This window comes from Mesoplodon densirostris, chromosome 11 (assembly GCF_025265405.1).
Source record: "Mesoplodon densirostris isolate mMesDen1 chromosome 11, mMesDen1 primary haplotype, whole genome shotgun sequence".
In the NCBI taxonomy this organism is placed as follows: domain Eukaryota; kingdom Metazoa; phylum Chordata; class Mammalia; order Artiodactyla; family Ziphiidae; genus Mesoplodon; species Mesoplodon densirostris.
The window spans coordinates 63,025,227-63,049,866 of record NC_082671.1 but is presented as its reverse complement, the minus strand read 5'-3'; the positions used below and the strand labels follow the sequence as shown (position 1 = coordinate 63,049,866).

General features: G+C 56.5%; 1 protein-coding gene across 1 annotated transcript in view; it reads left to right on the top strand.

Moving 5' to 3' along the window:
- Positions 1 to 24,640, top strand: part of TBC1D22A (TBC1 domain family member 22A) — a 326,227-nt gene that overhangs the window by 287,657 nt on the left and 13,930 nt on the right. The window contains exon 12 of the mRNA XM_060113299.1: positions 3,830 to 3,925. Coding sequence (XP_059969282.1) covers positions 3,830 to 3,925 — 96 coding nt within the window. The remainder of the gene's footprint in view (positions 1 to 3,829; positions 3,926 to 24,640) is intronic.

Here is a 24,640-nt window from a genome sequence, read left to right as displayed (position 1 = left end):
TGAAAATTTAGTTGAAAGTAGTCGTGGGATAATAGTGCCTTTAGACTCTGGCAGAAGCAAGCACAAAGTATTTTTTCCCCAAAGAAAACCATTTTTGATACATGCCTCAAACAATTCCAACAGATAAAAGTTCCAAGGAACATGTGGATGAAAAATTAATAGTCAATCTAAGAAAGAAATGGAGAATTTTATTTGAGCCAACCTGAGGATAATAACCTGGGAGACAGTCTTTCAGAAAGCTCTGAGGACTATTCCTCCTGTTAGAAGCTAAAGCACAGTTATATACATTTTCGAGAGAAGGAGTAATACTCCATCAAATGACGTATTGACAGATTACATAGTCCAGATCTGCACGTACCAGGCGAGTAGTAGGTCATCCTGACCCCTTACAGGATTAAGAAATGTTATCTCCTAAGGAGTTACCTTGCTGGTGCCAGGAGAAAATTGCTCTCTGTGACAGAGCAGGCATGCCTGTGTCCTTTGGGAGGTCTGGTTCATGTGTAGTGTAGGTGCACAGTGCACACTAAAGAAGGGTAGTGGCCCAGACTGGCAGAGAGAAGTTTATGTTAAAACATTTCTTGTCCTGCCTTAAAAATAATTTTATTTCATCAAACATAAGCTCCAAGAGGGGGAAAATCACTAAAGTACAAGGAAGCAGGCCACTAAGAGCAAGACTCAGCAGAGAAAACAGCTGCAAGAAAGAGACCTACAAAGACTACAGACTTTAAAGTTATCTGAGATGTGCTAGAAAATAAGTTTAACATGTTTAAAGTGATAAAAAGGAACATAGTGAATGAAAAAGAAGGAGGAAAGGGAAACTCATAATTTACAAAGCAGGTCTGAGAAAAGAAGCAAGTTTCGAATTTAATGGGTGAGTTAAACAGGAATTGTAATACAGTTGAAGAGATGACTAGTAAATTAGAGGAAAGATTTGAAGAAAGTAATTCTCCCAGACAAACAAAGAGATGGAACATGTAAAAAGAGAGGTTAAGTGAAATGGAGAGCAGAGTGAAAAGACCTCACACCTGCCTAACCTGGGTTCTGAGAAAATGCAGAGAATGGCAGGGGGCAGGTGGATATTTGATAGGAGATAATGGATGACAGTTTTCCAAAACTGATGAAAGCAACCCATTCTCAGGATATCTCTAGCAGAATAAGTATTATAAAGAAAAGGCAAAACATCCAAGACAAAGAGGGTATCTCAAAAGCAGCCAGAAAGAAAAGTGTGATTTCCTACAAGGGAATGACAAATAGATTGATAGCATTAAACAGTGGAGTCCAAAAGATGTCATTTTTAACATCTTTAAAAGTAATAACCAACAGTTCTATCTTTCAAGAATGAGAATGAAGTAAAGACATTTTTAGACGACAACTGAAAGGGTTTACTGCCAAAAGACCTCTCATTAGAGGATCTTCTAAAGGTTGCATTTCAAGGATAATGATTTTAGAAGAAATGTCTAGATGCTGCAAATGCAGCAGAGGTTCAAAGAAAAATAGAATATTATGAGCAACCTTGAAAACTTAGGTGGCAAATTCCTACAAAAAAAAATTTTCAAAAATTTTAAGAAGTCTGAAGTGTTTTATAATCATATGGAAATTGAATCAGGAATACAGACCTTTCTACAAAGAAGACATCATGCCCAGCCCATTTCTAGCCAACTTTCGAAGGACAGGTATCCCAGTCTCATAGACTGTGAGAAGAGGAGGAGGAAAGAGACAAACACAACCTTCATGATTAAAGTAGACAGGGATGGTTCTAGAAGGGAACATGAGAGGCCAGTTTTCTGTAAGTGTGAGAGCAGAAATCCTAAATGAAAGATCAGCAAACAGGGCCCAGCTGTGATTAAAAAATATAACGTACTGTGACCAAATTGAGTTTACCGGGGATGCAAGGTTGGTTCAACATTAAAGAAACTCTGATACTAATGTAATTCACCACATACACAGATTAAAGGAAAACAATCATATTGTCTCAGTTGATTCAGGAAAAGCATCTGATGAAATTCTGTAACCATCCATAAGAACTCTAGTAAATTAGGAATAGGAGGGCACTGTCCTAACCGGCTACACGTTATCTACACAAAGTTCTAGTGCAAAACAGCTTCCTTCTCCGGCACGAAAGGTGCAAAGCAGCGGTCAGGTCGCTGTTAAGTCAAGAAGCAGAAGGCAAGGACTCCGCCACACTGCGGCAGTTCTGCTCAATGTGCCAATGCAAGTTCAGCCAGCACAGGGCAGTGGGATGCAGAAGCACACTCCCGTCTCTGGCTTTTCTCCTCAGCACCCTCTAACACTCCAGGCAGTGAGACCTACCAGTGACCTCCATGTGGCTAAACCCAGTGGTCAGTCACCCCCCCCAGGCTCGTGTTACCTGACCCTCTGGCAGCACCTCACACTCCTCCCAGCTCCCTGCTTGGTCCGTTAGGCCCTCAGTGTAAACTTGTGGCCTGGACCGTGGGGCCATCCTCTTGCACTTGTAACAGGGAAGAGCCAATTCTGACTCCATGTTGCATCTGTTTCTTTTACTTTAACCTTTGCTTTCCGCTGCTTTTGTTCACTAAAAGGATACTGTCTCTACATAATGGCCTGCCTCCGGGAACCCTGCCCCCTGAATGTTAAACCAAAGTGCCTTTGTTCAGGGAAACATCCGGACCCTGTTCCACCTGTGGATGGCTGGCTACAAGAAAGAAGAAATCAACACATCCCCTCCCCAAGGCTGGCCATTATTCCAGGCGATATTTGCAAAACTTATGGCCTTTTCACTTTACTTCTCATCTCCTCCTCCTCTCTGTGCTATACAAGAAACTGGCATCCAAACCCCGATAAGATGGTTTTACTAAGACACTAGTCCGCCGTCTCCTCGGTCTGCAGGCTTTCCAAATAAAGTCCTATTCCCCGCCTCAGCACCTCGTCTCTGATTTATTGGCCCGTCGTGCGGCGAGCAGAGCCAGCTTGGACTCGGTAACACACCCTGGACTCATCTGTCCCACTGCCTGCCTGACGGCTCCGCTCGGGTGCCTAGCAGGTGCGTGTCCACAGGACAGACTCACAACCTTCCCATCAACACACTTTCTCCCGCACCCTTTCCCACGAACCTTTCCTCCTCTTAGGAAATGGCAGCTCCCTTTTTGCGCTTGTTCAGGCCAGGGATGTTGGTGTTATCCTTGGTTCCTCTTTCTCTCCTACCCCATAGGTCCCGCATTCATCTGAGTATTTTGCTGGCTCAGCCGTCAAACCATCTAGCATCTGACCTCTTTTCATAGCTGTGCTGAACCCCTTGTCCCAACTCACTAACAAGTTGGGATTTTATGATTTCCATGGTCTCCTATCCCGTCTCCCTGGGTCTGCCTCTCCCCACCCTGCCCACTGCCAGGTCTGTCCTGGCAGCGCAGGGAGCAGTGAGGAAGGGTGCAGGTGGCCACTCGGGGGGAACGCAGCATCCTCGCTGCCCCACGCTTCCGGTCAGCGTCGTTTCTGGGCAGTGCCCAGGCCGGACGCCTGCTCTGCTCTCGCCTTTCATTCAGGGCGGAGTGATCGGCCTCTGTGGAGAAAACGGGTCCCTTCTCGTGGGGTGCGTAGAATGGGGGCCCCTCGGACTGGCCTTTTATCATTGCTGCCCATCATCCGTGCAAGAAAGCAAACGAGCACCTGGTTGCCGGGCACGTCCACTGTGTCCCGCTGCCCGATTAGAGAGAAAATTGTCCTTATTTTAATGAGATGAGAATTAGAAACGAAGGCCTTGAGTGAAAAAGCGAGCAAGCCGGCCCCGCTCCGTGTTCCCGCCGGCCTGTCTGGGCTGCACGCTGACCTTCTTGGCTGTTCTCTCTTGCAGTCGGAACCCGAGGGCTTCGCGCATTTCCACTTGTACGTGTGTGCTGCTTTTCTCGTGAGATGGAGGAAAGAAATACTGGGAGAAAGAGATTTTCAAGTAAGTAAATGCCTTTTCAGAAGAACCCAAGTGTGGTTTCCTGCTGGGAGAGAGGTGTATTAGATTTAGTTCACAGGGTTATTTGTGGAGGAGCTTGGAGACAGGCTGCCTGTGGTCACTGCTGACCTGCTGCCTGAGACTCCACGGCCAAGGGCACAGATCACATGGGTCCTGGGCTCTGCCGACACTGGCCTTATTAAACGTGCTGTCGTGGACTCCAGGAGATACCCCCTGAGCTGGCCGGTGAGTGTCCTCATCAGAATGGCCCCGGGAGCTCCTGGGAGTCTCGTGACAGCCGTGGAGAGTGGGGCGTTAGGGAAGGGGCTGGCCGCGTGATCACATGGCCTGGCTGCCCGGCACTTGGTAGCTGTGTGACCCAGGGGTGGTTGCTTAGCCTCTCTGAGCCACGTTTCCTCAGCGGTTCCGTGGGAGAGCTACACCCGCCCCCATCCATCAGAGGCTCTGTGCCCGACCCAGGGGCTCCAGGTGGGCCAAGCCCCCGCCCTGTCCCCGCCCCCAGGTGTGCCTTGTGCGGTGGTACTGTGGGCGGTGTTGACCCCTGGGAGGGCGGGCCGCCTGGGGTGCAGTGAGGAGACACCAGAGGAGGGGACCAGGGACCAGGGACCAGGCTCTGCCCCTCACTGGCTGGGGCTCACTCTGGCTGCTTCACCTCCTCGAGCCCCTCATCTTTCAGGTGAGCGGACAGGGAAGGAGGCCCTGTTGTCCCAGGCCACAGTGTGGTGACACTGGGCAGCTCGCTTGGCCCGTGGTCCCTCAGCTCCCGTGCTTGTCAGACGCTCTGAGGACCCTGCTCCACCCGCCGAGGGCCGTGGGGAGCCACCCAGCCCTGCCGCAGCACCCAGGCACTTTCCATCTTGGCCACCAGGAGACGGTGGACGGGGAGGGCCTCTGCCCGGGCCAGCAGAGCCCAGCGCCCAGCCTGCCCCGCCCCGAGGTGCTAGGTGGGGAGACCTGGTCCTTTTTCTCATCCCGGCTCCTGCCCTTGCTGTCAGCACAGGCCCGGCCGTGCCCGCGGGAGCCGCGCTGGAGGAGCCTGGCTCCAGGGCGGCCTTCGCCCCCACCCTGCCACTTCCCACCTCCGGTTGCTGTCTGTGAACTGGGGAGAAGGCAGCCTCCTGCCCTGCCCCCTTGGGCTCATGGGAGGCCTGCGGCCCCCCGGGTCACTCTGCGTCGGGCACGTGGCGGTGCCGAGAGAGCCCGGCGCCGGCCTGCGTCACCGAGTGAGGGGGGGTGACTGCGGGTGGCCGCCGGGCCGTGGGTTGGAAGGGAGAAGGGCCCCGCCTCCCTGGTGACCAGGGCCAGCGTCCACACCTGCGCCTGGCCAGCTCTCACCTGGACGACAGGTGATGCAGGTGCCCGAGTCCCCCAGGCTGACGGTGGCTCAGGTGTCGCTGCCTCAGTTACGCTGGGGCTTCTCTGGTGGGGGAAACGGTTCTGGGAGGCCCCAGCCAGACATCACTGCCCTCGCAGGGCCCGCACCTGGTGGGGGGCAGTGGTTCGGAAAGGGTGTAGGGAGTGCACTGAGCCCAAGGCTCATGGTCCCAGGAACCGCTCGTGAGCCCCAGCGCTGGGCGGCCCCTGAGCCTCACGTGCCCGAGAAATGGCCCTTGCCCGCCGGCGTGCATCCCAGCTGGGGACAGGAACCTGAAGCTGGTTGTGATCTCATGCAAAGGGTCCTGCCCTGCGTTTCTTCCTGCTGCTCCGGGAACAGGGATGGTGCTGCCAGGGTCCAGGGCCACTGGGAGCAGCCCTGGGTGCGAGGGTCCCTGAGCTGGGTGGGAGGAGGTGCCCACGGGTGGGTGGTGCTGGGCCGCCCCGCTCGGCCTTCCTGTCTTCCCGCCCCACGCGCAGGAGCCTGTGGAGGGCTGCCCAGGGCTCTGCAGTGTGGCCGCCCCGCCTGACGTGACTGCGTCCCTGGTGGCCTTGGAAGACGTGAAGACGAGCCCCATGCCCATTGCCTGCTCTCGTGTTGCTGTCTGGCCAGAGACGCTGCCCTGTTGTAACTGGAGGGTGCTCCTAGGCGGCTGCTAAGAACACTTTGCTGGCCTCTTCAGGGCCCTGCTCTCTTAACTCAAGGCTCACCGAGGCCAGGGGACAAGCGCAGTGCAGCAGCCGGTGCGCTAGGCCTTGGAGGAGCCATGAGGTTGATTCTCCCCCAAACTCAGGATGGACTCAGGCCTGGATGTCATGGGCTTGGATGCAGGGCGTGTTGTGAACCCACTGCGTTGTGGGGAATTGAACTGGATGGGAAAGTAAACAAGAAGAGACAACAAATTAAATAAAGCACCTTTGGAGCCCTGGTGGGCACAGGACAATTGCGTGTGCAACTGTGGCATTGTAGGAACATGATTCCGTGTGCACGGAAGACAGCTTGAGAGTCCAACAGTGGAGCATCCGTGGAAGAGGCTTTAAAGGCCCTCACTCTCTGCAGAATCGTGATTTGCCCCTTGGGAAATGGCACAGCGCTGTGTCATCTCCGTGGGAACAGTCATTTCCTGAGGGGCGTCTTCAGGAGAAAGACAGAGTCCTCCTCGTGTTCAGCACGCCCAGTGGTGTGGGTGCTTTTGGCGGGCGGGGGAGCATGGGCTTAGCTCCCTGCATCCAGTTCCCAGACGCTCGGTGAAGTTGGGGTCCTGCCTCTTCTCGTGTGCTTCGGCTTCTGAGACCTGCCCAGCCCAGGCGTCTGGTTGCGTCCAGTTCTCTGGACCTCCGGGAGGGTTGCTGGGTCATCTGGTTGGAGGGTGGCACCTCCCGGAGTGGACGGTCACTCCTGCCCTGAGGTCTGGGGCCCCAGGGACCTTGTACTTTTCCCCGAGGATTCGCTGTCTCCCGGGCAGACCTTGTGCCGTCCTTCCTGCAGGTGACGGGTCCCCAGCTCTGCCTGAATGCAGCCCGCAGTCACCGCACCCTGGTGTCTGAAGCCGGCCTCTTCCCCCAGTCCCCTGTCCCCACCCTGCCAGCCACAGAGGTCCCAGCCTCAGCGCCCGCGGCCTGATTCTCCCTGGCTGCCGTTTTCTAGCCAGATTCTGTAGGGCCTGTGGGGGAAGGAGCCGCCCTGTGCCCAGTCCTGTGTCCCCTGGTGGTGCGGCTGGCACGCTGACCTGGTCCCTCCCCTCTGGGGTGCACGTGGCTGAAGATGCCTTTGAAGGGCTGGGCTCGGGTCCTGAGCCAGCGCTGCCACGGACCCCTGATCGCTCCTCCTCTCCGGCGGGGATGCAGGAGCGCTGGGGGTGCTGGCCTTACCGGGGTCTTAGGCTGATTCATAAGGGCAGCTTATAAAACAGTGGGTAATGTGCAACCCTAGAAACTCATTCTAGTTTGTCCCCCCAAAGTCTGAGCTGCTTAGTTTGTCCTGGTGTCCCAGGACATCGGGGGTCCGACAGCCCCCGTGCAGTCCCCCTGGTCCTCATTCACAGCCCGCAGAGCCTGGTTCGCCCTGGCCCTGCTGCTCGGTGGGGAGGGTAGCACCCAGGGGGGATCATTCCTACCCCACTGCCTATTGGGGGGGGGTGACCTGGCAGCGTGGCTGCAGAGGTGCTTTGTGACCTCGAAGTTTCTCCCCACGTAGGAAGTGTCATCGTGCTTCTGGATTTAGAGGAGGCCAAGTCCCTTAGACACAAAAGAGGCAGCTGCATGCAGTGCTTTGTTTGTCCGAGTAGACAAAGCCATTAATCATGGTGACCAGAGCGTGGGACTCCCAGTGAAATCGGGGACCTTCTCTGTGGGGACCTGGGAGCTCAGAGGTCTGTAAATATTTCTGAGAAGGTAATCGGATGCTGCATATTTGTAGATGAACGACGAGCCTCATGGGGAGAAATGGCTTCCCGTGCGTGCGTGGTGGCCGCCGGACCCGGGAGGCTGTGAGCCCGGGGTGAGGCTGGGTGTAGGGCCCCCGCCTGGAAACCCCAGCCGGTCCACGGAGGGGGCTCCGTGTGTGAGTGGTGGCCGCCGTGCCCCGCACCCCTGGCGCTGGGGCCTCCTCTCGCGCAGGCCCTTCCCCTTGTCTCCTGTGATCGCAGGTTGCCGCTCGGTGGGGACCAGGTGGGGACAGGCAGGGGCAGCGCCCAGGGGGAGGCGTCTGTCTGCTCTGATGTCCCTGGCCCCTCTGATGTCCCCTCAGGCCCTCCCTCTGTGCCGGGCCCTGAGCTGTCTGTCACGAGACTCCGTTTCCATGCACGAGAGGCTGGGCTGGCTGGGGGTGGACTGGGCGGGGACAGCAGGGCGTTGTGTATTGTGAGGCCAGGGGTCAGGGATGGGAGTAATAAATCAGGTGCAGCAGCAGGTTGGGGAGCTAGAACCAAGGACCCGGATCTGGAGCGGATCAGGTACTGGCCTGCTCTGCAAGGGAAGGAAGTCAGTGAAGCTGGGGCTGAGCGTGCGGGGTCGGGGTGTGGGTGGTGATCAGGAGAGGAGCCTTAGAGGGCACGAGGGAGCCAGGCAGCTTCCTTAACAGGGCAGGGGAGCCAGGAGTGGGAATGGACCCGGTGCAGTAGGAGGCGGGGCCGTAAGGCTGGAGGAGGAGCCCAAAGGGGCGGGGGCGGGACCTGGGGTGGGAGGTGGACACGCCCACAGGGTGTGAGACACCTGGAACCCAGAGGGATGGGTGGGCAGCCCACTCAGACTCGGGGACAGCAAGGTTGGCGGTCTTCCCATTGACTTGGAGGGGGAAGCGGCCACAGTCCGCAGTGCGGCCCGCGGCTCAGAGGTGCCTCTGCTGTTAGACATTGTTTGGCAGAGGCTCTGGGGTGTTGGGCGCGGTGGTCCACGCCTCACTTTGTCAAAGTCTCCCTCTGTCTGCGGGTTAAACCTGAGTCTAAAACTTTACAAACAGAAAGACACCGAATGGAGCAGCCGCAGGAGGAGGCTCCGAATATTTGATGAGGATCCAAAACGAGGCTGCTGCGGGTCTGACGGCTTAAAAGCTCGGGTAGGATCTGAACTGTACAGAGATGCATCTGTTTTTAAGAGTTTGTGGAGCATTTACAAAATTAATCATCTGACCTAGACCATAAAAACTGTCAAAGTCTGAAAAACCGGAATAATACGGACTGCATTTGCTGAGCATAATCCTTTAAAACTAGATAATAAAGTTAAACCTGGGTAATCGAGCATTTGGAAATGAGAGAGCCCTCTTCAGAATACGTGGGTCAAGATGAAAGTGATCCTGTAATTATAGAATAAATTTAGAAACATATGGGACCTTATAGACGCCGCTTTACTGTCTGTAAAGTTCACACTTGCAGTTCTTGGTCCCCTTCTTCTATCAGTGAACCTCAATCAGGCCCATCACAAACTATTCAAAACGCCCTAATAATTAGTGACCGGCAAAGGGGAAAAAAAAATGTGTGGGGTGTGGCCTGTGCTGGGCTAGTAAACAAATTCATGGCCTTTTATTATTTAAAAACATTTTTTTAAAAAGCCTAGTAACTCTTTAACTGAAGAAGTTAGAGATGGAAAAATAAAGTCAGCTTATGATAAAAGGCGGTGAAGGAACCAACGATAAAGTAAATGAATGGCTTAGGAAGTTGATGAGCGTCTCCTCACGCCCTCCCCACCGGAGCCCCGCAGAGCCCGCCTCCCTCCAGGAGCTGATGGAAGCCCAGGCCCAAGGTTTTTACTGGGGCAGGTGGTGGAGGCACCCTCTGCCCACCAAAATTCCAGATCCCGGAAGGACAGCCAGTGCTCACCGTGCGTCGTGTGGCTGGTGCAGGCAGTCTTGGCAGGCTGGCCCCGGAGACACAGCTCCAGCTTGCAGGAGCCAAGCTCCAGGTGCCAGCCAGGGGCAGCCCTGCAGCCAGGCCCCCCAAGGTCAGGGCAGCTGTGTTCACTTCTCCCTGCTCACTGTTGTTGTAACATCCTAGCAGTAAACCAGCAGCATCAAGGCACGGGGGGTCTTAAGAGATTCAGTAGCTTCTCCTGAGTTTAATAGAAAGGAAGAACCAACCCTACTCTTAATAATGTAGAAATAAGAGAACATTCATCTTGACATGCTAAAGAATATCTCAAATCGACAACCTCGAATACCTGGGGAAAGACCAGGGACTGTCCCATAAAATCTGCAGTATCCTTCTGTTTCTGCAGGATGGTGACTGAGTGCTCAGTGAGGACCCCCTTGTCCTCCCCCACGTGGTACATGCACACACACACAGGCACACACACACACACACCATGGACATGAAAAGTGGACTTTCTAAATTTGTGGACTCTTCAAGGAGTAGCCAGCATGGAACTGGTGCTGGCCCTGAGGGCAGCTGCTGGCTCCTCTTGGGGGAGTGGGCAGCCCCCAAGTGCAGACGGCCTGGCACAGGGCACCAAAGAAAACCTGGAGCCTGAGCAGGTGGATGTTGAGTGAGAAACCCTCTGCGTGAGTCAGGACCCCTGAACCCAAGCGAGCAAGCCTGACAGACAGAGCTGGGTGTGTGGATTCTTGCTTCTCTAAGACTTGGCTCTGAACAGGACAGGAATGAAGGAAAGTCTCCCTGGAGAATTCCCAACCACAGCCTCGCCCTCCCACTCAGTTGGGGCTAGAACGTATATGACTTTGGGGACCGAAGCACCCCAAATTATTGCAAATGGTCCCAGGTACCTAAGCTAAGAAAGTGCCAGCTCTCTCTCAGGTGACACGTTTTAAGCTAAGCCTTGAAATTGTAAATGTCTGTATGTCTGAAAGATCATAAACAAAATAACTAAGAAGAAAATGTCTACGTGGGAAAGACAGTGTGTGGAGATGATCCGAACGGTGAGACAAGCTCTTCAGGAAACCTGAGATGTCCTCCGATCATATGTGAAGAACTGAAAGTTGAAACAGATGCTACCTGTCAACTTAGCGATGCTCTTTAAAATGCACTTTCTTAAAATCGGTGAAGTTGGCATAAAGCAAGCCTGTTCCTTCATTGCTACAAGGGGTGTAAGATACAACCTTTCTGGAGAGCTGTTAATAATCTACGTCAGGAACCTTACCCTTTTTAAAGTTTAATTTATTTATTTTATTTTTGGCTGTGTTGGGTCTTCGTTTCTGTGCGAGGGCTTTCTCTAGTTGCTGCGAGTGGGGGCCACTCTTCATCGCGGTGCGCGGGCCTCTCACTGTCGCGGCCTCTCGTTGCAGAGCACAGGCTCCAGACACGCAGGCTCAGTAGTTGTGACTCACGGGCCTAGTTGCTCCGCGGCATGTGGGATCTTCCCAGACCAGGACTCGAACCCGTGTCCCCTGCATTGGCAGGCAGATTCTCAACCACTGCGCCACCAGGGAAGCCCAAGAGCCTTACCTTTGATCTGGTAATTCCGCTTGCTTATGGGAAAACAAATCGTCAACAGCCTAAATATCCAACGTTGGCAGAAGAGTGCCCTGGATTATCGTACGTTGCTGGTTGAAATATTTTCTAACTACCAAAAATCACATCTTCAAATAATAGTCACTGATGTTAGAAAGTGCTCTCAGGATATTTCTATGTGGGGGGAAAAGTGTGACCCGAAATCACCCACATCTACACACGTACATACACACACACACATCTATATATGTCCATACATGTAAAACGCACACCCTCTTATGTATGTATAAAACACACATGTTGGGCTTCCCTGGTGGTGCTGTGGTTGAGAGTCCGCCTGCCGATGCAGGGGACGTGGGTTCGTGCCCCGGTCCGGGAGGATCCCACATGCCGCGGGGCGGCTGGGCCCGTGAGCCATGGCCGCTGAGCCTGCATGTCCGGAGCCTGTGCTTCGCAGCGGGAGAGGCCACAACAGTGAGAAGCCCACTTACCGTAAACACACATGTCTATATATATATATATATATATATATATATATATATATATATATATATATATATATATATACACACACGTGTATAAACACATGTACACACACATAAGATGCACACATGATCTACACATGTAAACATAATCATATGTACGTGTATATAAAATATGTGTACATGTGCTCAACATTACAAATCTATACACATATAGGGAACACACCTACATGTGTGCATATATATAAAATGCATACATATATTTGCATGTGTATATACATGTAGAAATGATCCCAAATTTGCTTGTCTTATATGCACAATAAAAAGACTTAACAGGGACTTCCCTGGTGGTCCAGTGGCTAAGACTCCACGCTCCCAATGCAGGGGCCCAGGTTCAGTCCCTGGTCAGGGAACTAGATCCCACATGCTTCCACTAAGACCCAACACAGCCAAATAAATAATAAAATAAATAAATAAATAAAAATTTAAAAAAAGACTTAACAGAAGCAGGTCACAGTGTTTGCATCATTTAGTTTAGGTTAGTAGAATTACGGACATTTTAATTTTCCTGTTTGAGTGTCTGTTGTGTTTTCCACGTCCTCTTAGTGAGTGGTCAGCATGATTTTCTCACCTGGGTTCATTCCCGCCTTAGGCAGGTGAGACCCCTTTGTGAGGTGCCTGGCTGGGGGCCCTGCTCAGTGACGCTGGGCTCCGAGGTCCCTCCCTGTCCTCTGGACGTCTCAGCAGGTGTCCCACTGCACTGGGATCCCCGCAGATTCTGTCCCTCAGCTCACACGCATGTGCACATGCAGACACAGGCATGCACACCATGTGGTCCCCAGGGGCGAGACATGTGTCTGTCTCACGTGAGGACTCCCAGTGCCCACCAGTGTGCCCCCGCCTGCCCGTGGTGGCTCGGAAGCTGTGCACAGCGCCCCAGCTGTCCCCTCCCTTTGGCCAGGTGGCCGTGACGGAGGGTTCTGGCCCCGCCTGGTCTAGCCCATCGGTCATCCTCAAAGCCTGTGTTGTACTCATTGGGCCAGGCTTCTTTCTGCCAAGTCATCGGTTCCTTGTCATCAGAGAAGGGGTTAGAAGAGGTCATTTCTAAATAACCATGCGGGATCTGTGTGCAAACTGGGCTGGATTCCAGTACATGACCTTCAAGCCCCCTCCCAGCTGGCCTCCCCATCCCCCAGCCTGGCCCTACACTCAGCACGCTGCCCTAATGCACCTCACCACAGACTTCTGGGATCTTTGGTAAAGAGCCTACTAGTAAAGCCATTAAAAGAATCTCTGTGGCATCTCTGATTTACAAAAACAGAAAGAAAGACAACAAGGTCCAAAGCCTGAGCTTTGAGGAGACGGAGCCGGGCTCAGCATGCAGACACAGGGCCAAGCGACCTCACCACTCACCTGTCCTCGCCCATTACCTGGCCTCCAGCTTGGACGCTGACGCCCAGTGTGCTCCGCCTCTGGCCGCAGCCCAGTGGAATTTGTTTGCTTTGCCAGAGGCCTCCACGTAAATGCTCGTCAGCTAGAGCCTTTGTCAGGTTGGACTTCCGGGCCTTTGAAAATCAGCCGCAGTTTTGGAGTTATGTGTGGAGTGGAGCGGGTGGAGCGGAGACAGCCTGTGCTCACACCTGCGGGGGCTGTCACCCCCGGCGAGTGTCCTCTGCCCCGTGGGTGTGGGGTGTCCACAACCGTGAGGTCTTGGGGCCTCCGACAGGATGGAGGGGCTGCCTCTGCGCACCTTTGCCCGTCCCCACTCCGTTCCTTCCCTTTGCTCTGAAACCAGACGGCAGAGTTGGTGGGACCTTCCGGAAGATCTTCCTGCCCTCTGTCCGTGGGGACCCCTTGGGGGGGCCACCTGATGCCCCGTCACTGAGGCCTCAAGCGTGGGGTCACGGCCTCGCCTCCAGCGCCATCCTGCTCGCCCGCGTTTGGAGCTCCAGCACCTCCTGGGCAAGTCCGTTGCTGTTTTGATCCACGGTGCACTCAGTCCCCCGAGGCAGCTAATTAGTTCCCTGGCGTTGTCCCCTCCACTGGGTCAGAGCAGTGGCCCTTCACGGGTTAACCTCCAACGGTTTGTGTTTCATCTTGGGTTCATTCGAAGCAGCAAATGTCAGGAAATGTCAATGTAAAGATCAATTGTCTCTTTCTTCATCACTTCAAGACATTTTAAAGACAAAATTGGGTCAGTTGAAAACTAATCTTTCGGTGGATTGTGCTTTCCTGTGCTCCCGTGCGTGGCGCGCGTGTTGAAGTGTGGGTGTGCGTGGCCGTGGAGGTGGATGGAGTGTCAGCGGCTGGGACCCTTCCTGACCAGGAGCTCTAGGGGTGCCGACCCCTTGCCACGCAGTCTAGTGTGCCACCGTGAAGCTCTTAGGAAAGGGGGCTCGCACGGTGCTGGGTGGGTGGCAGGGCCGTGGCTGGGTGTGCTCACGCCCCACAGGGCAGGCAGGTGGGCAGGGGTGGCCTGGCCGGGAAGGGCGGTCGGCAGGAGTGGCCGAGGCCCACCTGAGTGCTGCACTGTTGGGCCCTGGCCTGCTGCCACCCTGCAGTTTCAACAGGGAGCCTCATCTCTGCAGCCACGCCGCCCCCAGCAGAGGGGGAGCGTGACCTGGGACAAGTGTCTGTCCACAAAGGAAGGACAGCGGGGAGCTGCGGGGGGCATCCCGGGCCGAGCATCCCAGGAGGCAGGTGGACCTTGCCTGCCCTCAAGCCTGGGGCTCGAAGCCTGCAGGGCAGGGCAGGGGCTGGGCTGGGCTCACAGGATGGGAGCTCTGCCGGCCATGTCATCCGGTGCTGAGACGTGCCCGGTGCCGGTGGGTCGGGGGACCCGTCAGTGAGCCAGCCGGGTCAGGATGAACGAGGCATAGAGGCCAGTGCTGGATTTGTAGCCTGGAGAAGCGACGGCTCTTCGGTGGTGGCTTGGGGCCTGTCGGGAGGAAGGAAATGACCCCGTGGCCGCACGTGGAGTCGGCTTGGGTCCCTCTGTACCGCGGCCTCTTGCACGCTCGTTACCGTGGCTGCGGGCTCCTTTCCATCACAGGGACGGGCCCCGTTAGTGTTGGCAGGAGGTCACGTCCGCCTCGTGGTCCATTGGAACAGTGCGATGCCTGCGGCAGCACCTTCTCTGTGGGGCAGGAGGGGCTGGGCCACGGATGGAGGGACCGTCCACGTGCCAGGCTTGCCGATCGAGGTGCCCGGTCTCGGAGAGTGCCCGGTGCGTGTTGTCTCTGGGGCAGGTGGCCCTCACCCCACTGCCGTCCCCGTCGCGTTGCAGGCCTGGACGACTCGCCGACCTGAGGGATTCTCCCTGACGCCCACCCGCCCCTCCTGTCACCCCAGTGTCTGTGACACGTTTCCGTAGCTCTCCGTCTTCGCCGAGGACAGGCCCCTGTGGGTGGTAGCGCGTGCGGTAGTCTCAGTGAGTGACGAGTGGTGGGGGAGGCAGGAGCTGGCTGTCCCCACCCCTCGCTGGTTCCCGCCCCCGCCTCCACCCAGCCCCCTGGTGGCCCCTGCCCTCCCAAGGGTCGTGTCCCTTTAAGAACTGCCCTCTCCACGGGCGTTTGGAGAACAGAGGTGGGAGCCTTTGCCCCACGACCGTCCTCAGACACGGCTGTGCTCTTATTAAATCAGCCCTCACTGCAGTGGGTCCTGCTCTCCCCGGGGGATGAGCACATGGAACCCGAGCCCGCGGGGCCCCGCTGGGCCTGGTGGCCCCGGGGCTGCGCCCAGGCCACTGACTGCCACCTGGAGAGCTGGCATGCCGCTCTGTGTCCGCGCGTCACCAGGCCACACCTGGCCACACCTGGCCTCGGGCCCGAGTGAAAGCGCACATCCCTGTACGGACAGCCTGAGCCGGCAGCGCCCGCGGGGCAGAGCCGGGGACCTGTCCACACCTGCTCCCCGCGCCCGATTTTCTTTTTCTTGCGGGGATGCTGTGATGAGTGCTGTCACCCCTTCGGTGGTGATTCTCAGGCTCTGCGTTGCTCGCCCTGTCACGATGGGCTACGTGCTCCTGAGCCCCGGGTGCGGCCGGGGCCCAGGAGGAGTGTTAACGAGAGCGGAGATGAGACAGTGCGGCTTTTTAGTTACGCGGCCCTCGTTGACGTTCAGGTCTGAGGATTCTTGCGTGGCGGTCCAGCGGTTTCCCTTCGGGTGTGGCGTTTCCATCAGTTCTTGGAAGACCGCTCAGCAGAGGGTTTTCGAACAGAAAGCTGAGAGGGGAGGGTGGGGTTGGCACTGTCCCCACGTATTCTTGCCCAGTCATCACAATTTTTAAACAAATGTTAAAGCTACTTATGTCTGTGTAATTTTAAAAGACGGAAAGTTCTAAACGCTTTTTTACCAAAAACAAGCCATTCCTTCTCCCCACCTTCCCCTCACTTCAAAAGGTGCCAGTTTCAATCTTAGGTTGTCTTTAGTTTTTTTGTTTTGTATTTACCTGTGTCTTTCTAAATAGCTCTTTCTTGATTTATTTAAATAACGACTTTGCAAGCAGAAAGGGAAGGTGCGGATTCGCTCTTGCCCCCCATGGCCCCCGACTCCCGGCGTCCTGGTCAGAGGGCGGCCTGGCCGGGCTGCCCCTCGTTGGGGGCCAAGTGCCGCTCACGGGAGTCACTTGGTCCCCTCCTGTCACCCTTGGACTTAGCAGTTGTGTCCCCACGTTCTCTGCAAATTTTTCACAGGTTCATCCCCCCGTGGTTTATCAGAAGCGGCAGCTTCTCCAGAAATCCCACGAGTGGGCACTGCACGCAGCGTCCTCCCAGTGTCCTGCCCAGGGCGCTCTCCGCCCCCTCGCTGGGCTGGTGCTCCCGCAGCCCAATCCCCTGCCACCCCCAGAGTCCAGGAACACGGCGGGGAGTCAGGGTGAGGGTGTCCTGTCCTCCCTTGGGGACGGGACGGCGTGGAGGGTGGAGCCGTTCCCTCTGGCCATTGACCACGCCGCTCCACGCTCTCTTCATGCCCAGCGCTGCTGCTGAGAAACGTAGTGCCGTCTGACTCCGGGCCTTTATTCCCACCTTTCTGCCCATGGCCCGCCTCTGGGGGCTTTTGTCTGTCCCCCGCTTGAGGCGTCTGGTGAGGTGTCTTTCTGTCATCCTGCCGGAGTGGTCATTGGGCCCGTTCAGTCTTCAAAACGCCAGGTCTCCATCTCTGGATGGTTTCCCGAGCTGTGAACTCACGCCATGTTTCTCTTTCTGGGATCCTCGTCGATAGTTGGCGTCCCGGGTGGCCCCTGGCCTCTGAGCTTCCTGTGTTCCTCTGTGTCCATCTGCCCCATCACGTCAGGGACCTGAATAGACTGGGAGCTTTTGAAAGCCCAGGTTCCTGGCTCTCAACCCCAGAGGTCCCAATCCAGGGGACTGGGTGGCCCACAGTGACGCGGAGGTGCCGCCACGCATGGGTGCCACGGGTGGATGCTCAGTTCCCTCCGGCTCCGGTGTCCCGTCCTGCTCACCTGGGTGCACAGGAAGTGCCGTGTGTGTTGACGACCTTGCTGGAGGGCAGTGTCCTTGGCAGGTGGAAGTGGGTTCCTCTCCAAGTGCAGAAATGCGGAACCTGCTGCAGGGGCCAGGCCAGCAGTGAGCCCGCTCCGCGTCCTCCTGCCGGCGCTGTGACACGCACAGGGGCGTGAGCTCCGCGGCTGGGCCGCTGCCGTTTCCCGTAAGATCCACGGCCACAGAGCGGACGAGAACCCCTCGGCCCGCCGCTGCCTCTCTCCTGGCGGGCGGGTGGCATCTGCCCAGGCTGAGCCCTGGACACACGGGGAAGCCGGAGGCACTGCCTCGCGCAGCAGGGACGCTGTGGGCACAGCGGGGCCACCAGGCCTCCTCTGACAGACGAAGCTGGAGCTGGGCCTTGCTGTCCGCCTCTCCCTGGCTTCACGTGCTCTTCCTCTGGGCAGAAGGCGCTTCTGACCTCAGTGCGGAGTGACCAGGAGCCGGCTGCCAGCGCCCCTCTGAGGGCTGTGCCTCCCTGGGGGTCACCCCAGCTAGGGGTCCAGGGTCAGCTCGCAGCTCAGACCTGTAAGCTCTCGTCCTCAGTCTGCAAGCGGGCCTGGCTGGGCCAAGGGTGGCCGTTTCCCATGCCCCAGCCGTGTCGGGTGGCAGCGTGGCGCTGTGCGTCAGGCCTGGGAGAATCTTCGGGATCTGTGGATTATCTACGTGACACATTTTGAACCAAGGCCGCAGCTTCCCTGGGATGGCCATCGAGCTCACGTGGAGATTCAGCCTCACTCGGGACCCAGTTTGGGCTCAAGCTTGGGGCAGGGCGGCCACCGTGGTCTCAGGAAGCAGCGTGTGTTCTTTGCGACTTGGAGAAAATGGGCTCCAAAAGGTGAAGTCAGCAAACATTCAGGTGACGTCTATAAAAAGTAACATCCTGTCCATTTCATTCACCGTTCAACTTCATCTTCATTTAAACGTGACGATGTTTGAGCATAAACATGGGTTAGAGTTCGTCACTTCACAGCAGTCCCAGCACCCACAAGGACTTCTTAGGAATCGTAGCTGATCTTAAGTTAAGTGAATTACTTGCCACTAAATAATTTCAAAATAATAATTTAAAAAATCCTTTTATGCTGTATAAGAAAAAGTGTATTTAGTGTGAAGTTTGCCTGCATTTTAATTGCTTGTTATGTGGCACCTCTGAAAGTCCCTGGGTCAGGGACCGAGCAGGTTGTGAGCCCGCCCTGCTGAGGGCTGCTTGGGGTGGCCATCCCCAGGCCCCAGAGCCTGAGCGTGACACAGGTCCCCAGAGTTTGCCCAGCAAGGGCTGCCAGCGGTGCAGGCTTTGGCTTTCACTATTGGGTGCCTCTGAAGCCCCAGGCAATTCCAGCTTGTGAGGCAAAGTTGGGATCTGCTGGGGAAGTGACTCTGGTTCTGCAGGGCTGCTTTTTAGGACCCCTGGGAGCACTGGTGGGTCCTCCCTCCTCTCCTGTCCCTTCCCCCTCCCTCCCCTCCCCCTCCCCACCTCCACCTGCCCTCCCTCCCCTCCCCCATTCTCCCTCCCCCTCCCCTCCCTCACCCCTCCCCCATCCTCTCCCTCCTCCCTCCCTCCCCCTCCCTCCCTTTCACAAAGAAATAATTTCTCTTTCCTGGTGGAGAGTGACATTCCAACCCCAGCACTGAGGCCCTTTCCCTCCCTCGGGGTCTGGATTGCATCCTGACACAGCCCACTTGGTCTGGAGGTTTCCCAGCCGAGCCTCCATCAGCACGAGCCTGCCCTGCAAGTGAGGTGGAGGGCAGCTGAGAGCATCTCTCTCCCTGCTCACTTCTGCTGTGAATTAGTCTTGCCATTAAAGAAAAAAAATTACACCCACCATTCAAATCATTAATTGAAAGGCCCTTATTATCTCATTAATGGTGTGTGATATCTAAGGTAGATCAACTTGGAGAAGCTCATCTGTTCAGTCCCTGAAGAAATGTAATTACATCTCGGGCCTTATTAAAACGTCTCCCTCACAGCCCCCCACCGGCTGTCACGTGGTCCATCCTGCCACCTTCCACGGACACCCGCATGAAAACACCAGCGTGGAAACACCACCACACAGGCCTGGGGGTGGGCCTGCCGCCCCACGTGGATGCGCTGGCCGGGGTGTAAGGGAAGCGTGCGTGGCTCTTGGGCCAGCTGGTCGGCGGCACTCTGCCTCCCCAGATGCCAGTGGGCCCCGCCCGCACTGCTTCGAAGGCTTCCTGGATGTGGGCAGGTCTGATTCAGGATTTTCCGGTGGCAAAACTTGGAGGGATGGAGCCGACCCTAATAGGCTCAGCAGTCACATGGGCTGCTAAGGCGGAGAAGCCTGTGACGCTTCCTGTAAACCTGGGACAGAAAGAAACGAAACGTCCCTTGGCCGTGTCCTCTTGCCGAACCTGGGATTAGCCGGGATAGCCGCTGTCTCCGGGGCTGCCTTGTGGAAGGAACCCCTGTGCCTCGCGGTGGTTCTGTCCTCTCTCCTGGGTCCTCATTTAACCACGTCCTGGGTTTCCACGTGACCATCGCGCACCCCCAGGCCCCCAGGGTTCTGTGCCGGGGAGGGGTTGCCGCACGGAGGGGAGCGCGCTCCGTTCATCCTTCAGGACGTGGCCATGTGCCAGCACCGTCCTGATGGGGCCATCCGGGCTGGAGATGTTGGCCAGGGGGAGCCGTTTAGGGGCTGCCTGGGTGGCTGGGTGGAGCTGGCAGAGCAGGTCCCGGGCAAGAGCAGACGGTTTTGGGGGCCTCAGATTCCCCCTTTCAGGCTGGAAAATGAGGCACAGAGAAGCGCAGGGACCGCAGGGCTCGGATGCCAGCTGCCTGTGGCTCCCAGCCATGGCCACCCCTCCTCAGCCCCACTGTGGCCACGGCCCTGGCCCAGGCCCTTCCTGGGAGGCTCTGGTGGGTGGCGGGAGATATCTGGGGGATGAGGCTGTACACACGCCCCCTCGGACCCAGAGACTTGGGGCACAGAGAGCCCAGGTGACTCAGCAGTCCTGGGCTCGACCCCTGGCCACCACCCCCGTGTGACCCCGAACGGTGGCCACTTCCCCCCCTGCCCATCCCGGGACCAGGTTCCGAGAGGAACTCAGAGAGCAGCAGGGGGTGGGGACTGTCTAGCACACCTGGGGCCCGGGAGTGGGGGCTGCTGCCGTCCAGGCGAGGTGGGGACCGGTGGCACGCTCGCCCCCCGCAGGCCTGGCTCACCCATTCTGGCCCCTGGACAGGGTCCAGCGCAAAGGTAACAAACTCGGCCACAAGGTCCTAGACTCACCAAGTCCTCTCTCCTCGTGCTGCATAAATAACAGAGCTGAGATGAAACTGATGGAAGTGCTCGAAGAAATCTGCCTTACGATCCACTTTCAATCCTAAAAGTCCTTGATCTGTACAGAACGTTCATTTTTTTACCCTAATTAGTTTGAGGATTTTCAGGGCAAACACGATAGGATTTCTTAATTCAATTTTGGGGTGTTTGTTTTTTGATATATAGCACACAGAAGAAGTTGCACTGATCTTGTAATTCCTCATGCAAAGAAACAATATTTGGTCTTCTCTTATTTAGTGTGTCTGATGCTCAGCTGGGCCGGCGGGGGCGGAGGGTCCAGCTGGATGGGATGAGGGAGCTTTGTGGACACCCGGCCTCCCGCCCTTCTTTGCGCCCCTCGCAGCAGGCAGACGGGACACCCGCTGCCTCTTGTCAGGGAGCTGAGGACCCCACCATGCCCCCCATCTTTCCCTCTCTGCTGGGGCAGGCTTTCCTGGGGCTCTGTCTGCGGGAGCTACGCTGCCCCCGTCCCCAGCCTCACACTCAGTGCCCGAAGCAGGGACCCCACCCTGCTGAGCACCTCCAGCCCCCGGCGAACCTCACAGCCGAGACCAGAGTGTGTCCTTGTGTGGGGTTCAGCGTCTTCCTCTGACAGGTGGGGACCTACACCCGCTCTCAGGATTGTCACGGGTGCAGGGGGAGCACAGGTGCTTGTGGAGACTCATCACTAGTGTCAACTGTCACCTGGAGGATTCCTAGTCCCCTGTAATTCTGAGGCCCGCTATATCTTAGTCATGGAGTTGAGAAGGTAGAGCATCTCAGGGTCCCCCCAGGCCCCCCACCCTTACTGAAGGAGAATGCCCGGAGTTACAGCTTGTGAAAGTGACAGTGGAGGTACTGGGCCGCACCCCCTGCACTCTGTGTGCTTTGTGTGTTCCGGCTAAGGACACACGCCCCACCCCAGGTGCCCTCGGCCTTGCATGGCAGTGGGTCAGGCAGTGGACCGCGGGTACCTGAAGCTGGGCGTGGCGTGGGTGTGTTTTCCTGGAGAAGCTGCGAGAACCGTGTGTCTGCAGTGCCCCACCCCGGGGCCCTGCTTGGCACGTTGTCCCTTTGGGGATGAGGGCTCCAGCAGGTGCCTCCTCTCCTCGTCCAGGCCAGCACATCCTTGGGGGAGCCTCCTCGGGGTGTCAGTGGACAGCTGTCTGTGCGTCCCAGCTGCCTCTTTGGCAGGAGCCTAGAACCCACACGCGGCCAGCTCTGGAGGCTGTGGCCATCCCCCCTGGTGGCCCAGCCTGGATTTGGGCCCCTTGGCCTGGAAAGACCCTCCTGAGTCCCACACCGAGCCTTTGCCAGCAGTTGACCTCGTGTGTTTCACTGCTGCGTGTCCACACGGAGTCAACCCTGGACTCATCAGTGACCAATTAGGAACCAGGACTCAGGCCTCCAAAGGCTACTCCCCGAGGCGTAACTGCTGGGTGGGGTGTCTGGGGCGGAAGTTGCTGATTGGAGCATCTCAGAGGATACAGTTGGCACTGGCGTGGTACCACGTGCGGCCACACGTCCCACACACCCTCTCCGGGGTACGCGCCCGGGACCCCCGTCGCCCAGGCACTGAGGTGCCCTGGAGGACCCCAGCTCCTTCATCGCTGTCATAGCGGGCTTGCCACCCTTCTTGTTCTCCGCACGGAGCTTTGAGACTGTGCTCCCAGGGGGTCCCGATAGGGGCAGTGTGGTGGGTGACCCACGGGGACAGGTGTGAAGCCACCTTCCCCAGGGGTCTCAGGGCGACGGGCCAGCCCCTGTCTGCAGACTCCCTCATCTGCTCTCGGCCGCTTCCTGTCCGGGCGTCAGTGCTTGCCGTGGGCCTGCACTGGTGCTGCCGTGGCCGACGGGCACGTTTGTACTCAAGCGTTGCTGCGGGGGAGAGGCTTGGCTCTTGTTCCTGGTTTTGTTTTTGTTTTTAATTTAATTTATTTTTATTTTTGGCTGTGTTGGGTCTTCGTTGCTGCACGTGGGCTTTCTCTAGTTGCAGTGAGCAGGGGCTACTCTTTGTTGCCGTGCGCGGGTTTCTCGTTTTTTCTTTTTTTTGCAGTATGCGGGTCTCTCACTGTTGTGGCCTCTCCCGTTGCGGAGCACAGGCTCCGGACGCACAGGCTTAGCGGCCATGGCTCACAGGCCCAGCCACTCCGCGGCATGTGGGATCTTCGTGGACTGGGACACGAACCCGGGTCCCCTGCATCGGCAGGCGGACTCTCAACCACTGCGCCACCAGGGAAGCCCCGGGTTTCTCTTTGCAGTGGCTTTTCTTGTTGCAGAGCACCGGGCTCTAGGTGCGCGGGCTCAGTAGTTGCAGCAACAGGCTCAGTAGTTGTGTCTCGTGGGCTCAGTAGTTGTGGCTCACGGGCTCTAGAGCGCAGGCTCAGTAGTTGTGGCACACGGGCTTAGTTGCTCCATGGTGTGTGGGATCTTCCCGGACCAGGGCTCGAACCCATGTCCCCTGACTGGCAGGCAGATTCTTAACCACTGCGCCACCAGTGGAGCCCCCAGTGCTGGGTTTATGTTTCCAAATAATCCGGTTGGAATAAACCTCATTCCTGCTGGGACGTGCACGCCAGCCTGTGAACCTGTCGCAGAGTCAAACAATGTGACGCCTCCTGTGACATGGTTGCCCTTGGTTAGAGTCGCACTCTTAAATACCAGTCTGATTCTGCATGCACTCCCCCCCGCATTGTTAGGTGACCCCTCTGTCACGCTGGAGACAGAGCAGGAGAAGCGGCCACAACGCCCCCAGTGAAGCCCAGCGACTCTTAACGCGATTTCTCCTCCTTGGGAGGAGTGGACATAATTTTGAGCAGAAGTTGAGCTGCATGTATTTAGAAATCAGTGGAAATAATCAGATCGCACAGGCGCTGAGTGTGTGTGTGGAACTGTCGCTTCTTCCTGGTGGCCAGTTGGCTCCACCTGTTTTAAGCTAGGTCTCCCAGGTCACGGGGGGAGGTTCAGGAAGCGGGCTGTTTACCTGGAAGCTTCCCTGCCGTGGCAGCCAGCCAGGCCCTGGGGAGCTGCCCCTGCCCAGCCTGCCCTCCACCTGCAGCCCGGCAGCTGGACATGGTGGCCCTGGGGTGGTCCTGGACGCTTCAGTGTTGCTGCTTTGGGCCTGGGCTGGTGGCGGGCCACTTGCCACGTGGTTCTTGGTGCCAAGGTGGTGCGCCGGTACTATGAGAACTCGACTCCCCCTGCCCCCCCAAAAAATATGCCTCTCCCGACTACCAGCCAACAGGGGGCCCTGAGCGGGCGCTAGCTGAAGGGGGCCTGGGATTCAGACTCCACGCCCCGGGTTAGGGCCTTGATCAGGTCACCTGTCCTCACCGTCCTGCTCTCCCAAGTGAGAGGTCCAGATCCCAGTCCTCCCAAGAGCTGCCCCATGTTCTGTGTGTCTTGTGCAGAGCTCACTGTGCTCTTTACATGTAACATTTTAATCCTTGAAAGAGCTCTGCCAGAGGGTGGGGTTGTCCCTACATCTGGGGTTCAGAGATGGACCACCCAGGGTCACACAGCTGACCAAACCCCAGGGCAATCCAACTCCACACCTGGGCTCCCAGCCACACCCCAACCCACCTGCCCAATCGCAGGCACCACGCTTCTGCGAGAAAAAATGGGGTTGAGACATTTGTACCAAACACCTCTTTCAAGGTGTAGGTTTTTCCTTTGTTGGCCACGTTTAGTGTTGGGGATTGGATTAGTGTTGGATTAGTGTTAGTATTTAGTACTGGATTATTTTTTTGGGCTGTGTTTTCCTGGGGAGGGAGGGAGGGAGGCAGGAAAGGAAGGGAAGGGATCAACTTGGCTAATATCTTAGTTTAATGATTACAGTTTATGTGTCAGATTCCACTAGTTCCCAAGTAGCACTCAACTGGATAAAACATGAATGTGAGTGAAATTTCTGTTCTATGAAATGGTTATCTGGCACAGAATGTGTTTGTGTTTTTATGCATCAGTTTGATCAGTAATGGTGCTAATGGAACATAAGCCTCCTGTGTGCTAGGCCCTCTGCCAGGCACTGGGAGCACGTACGGAATCTAGTACAGCTGTGGCCCCACAGGCTCAGGCTGAGGTTGGCTGCTCACAGGACTAGCTGGCTTCCAGTGGGAAGGTTAGAGCCACAGCCTACTTTCAGGGCCATCCCAGATGT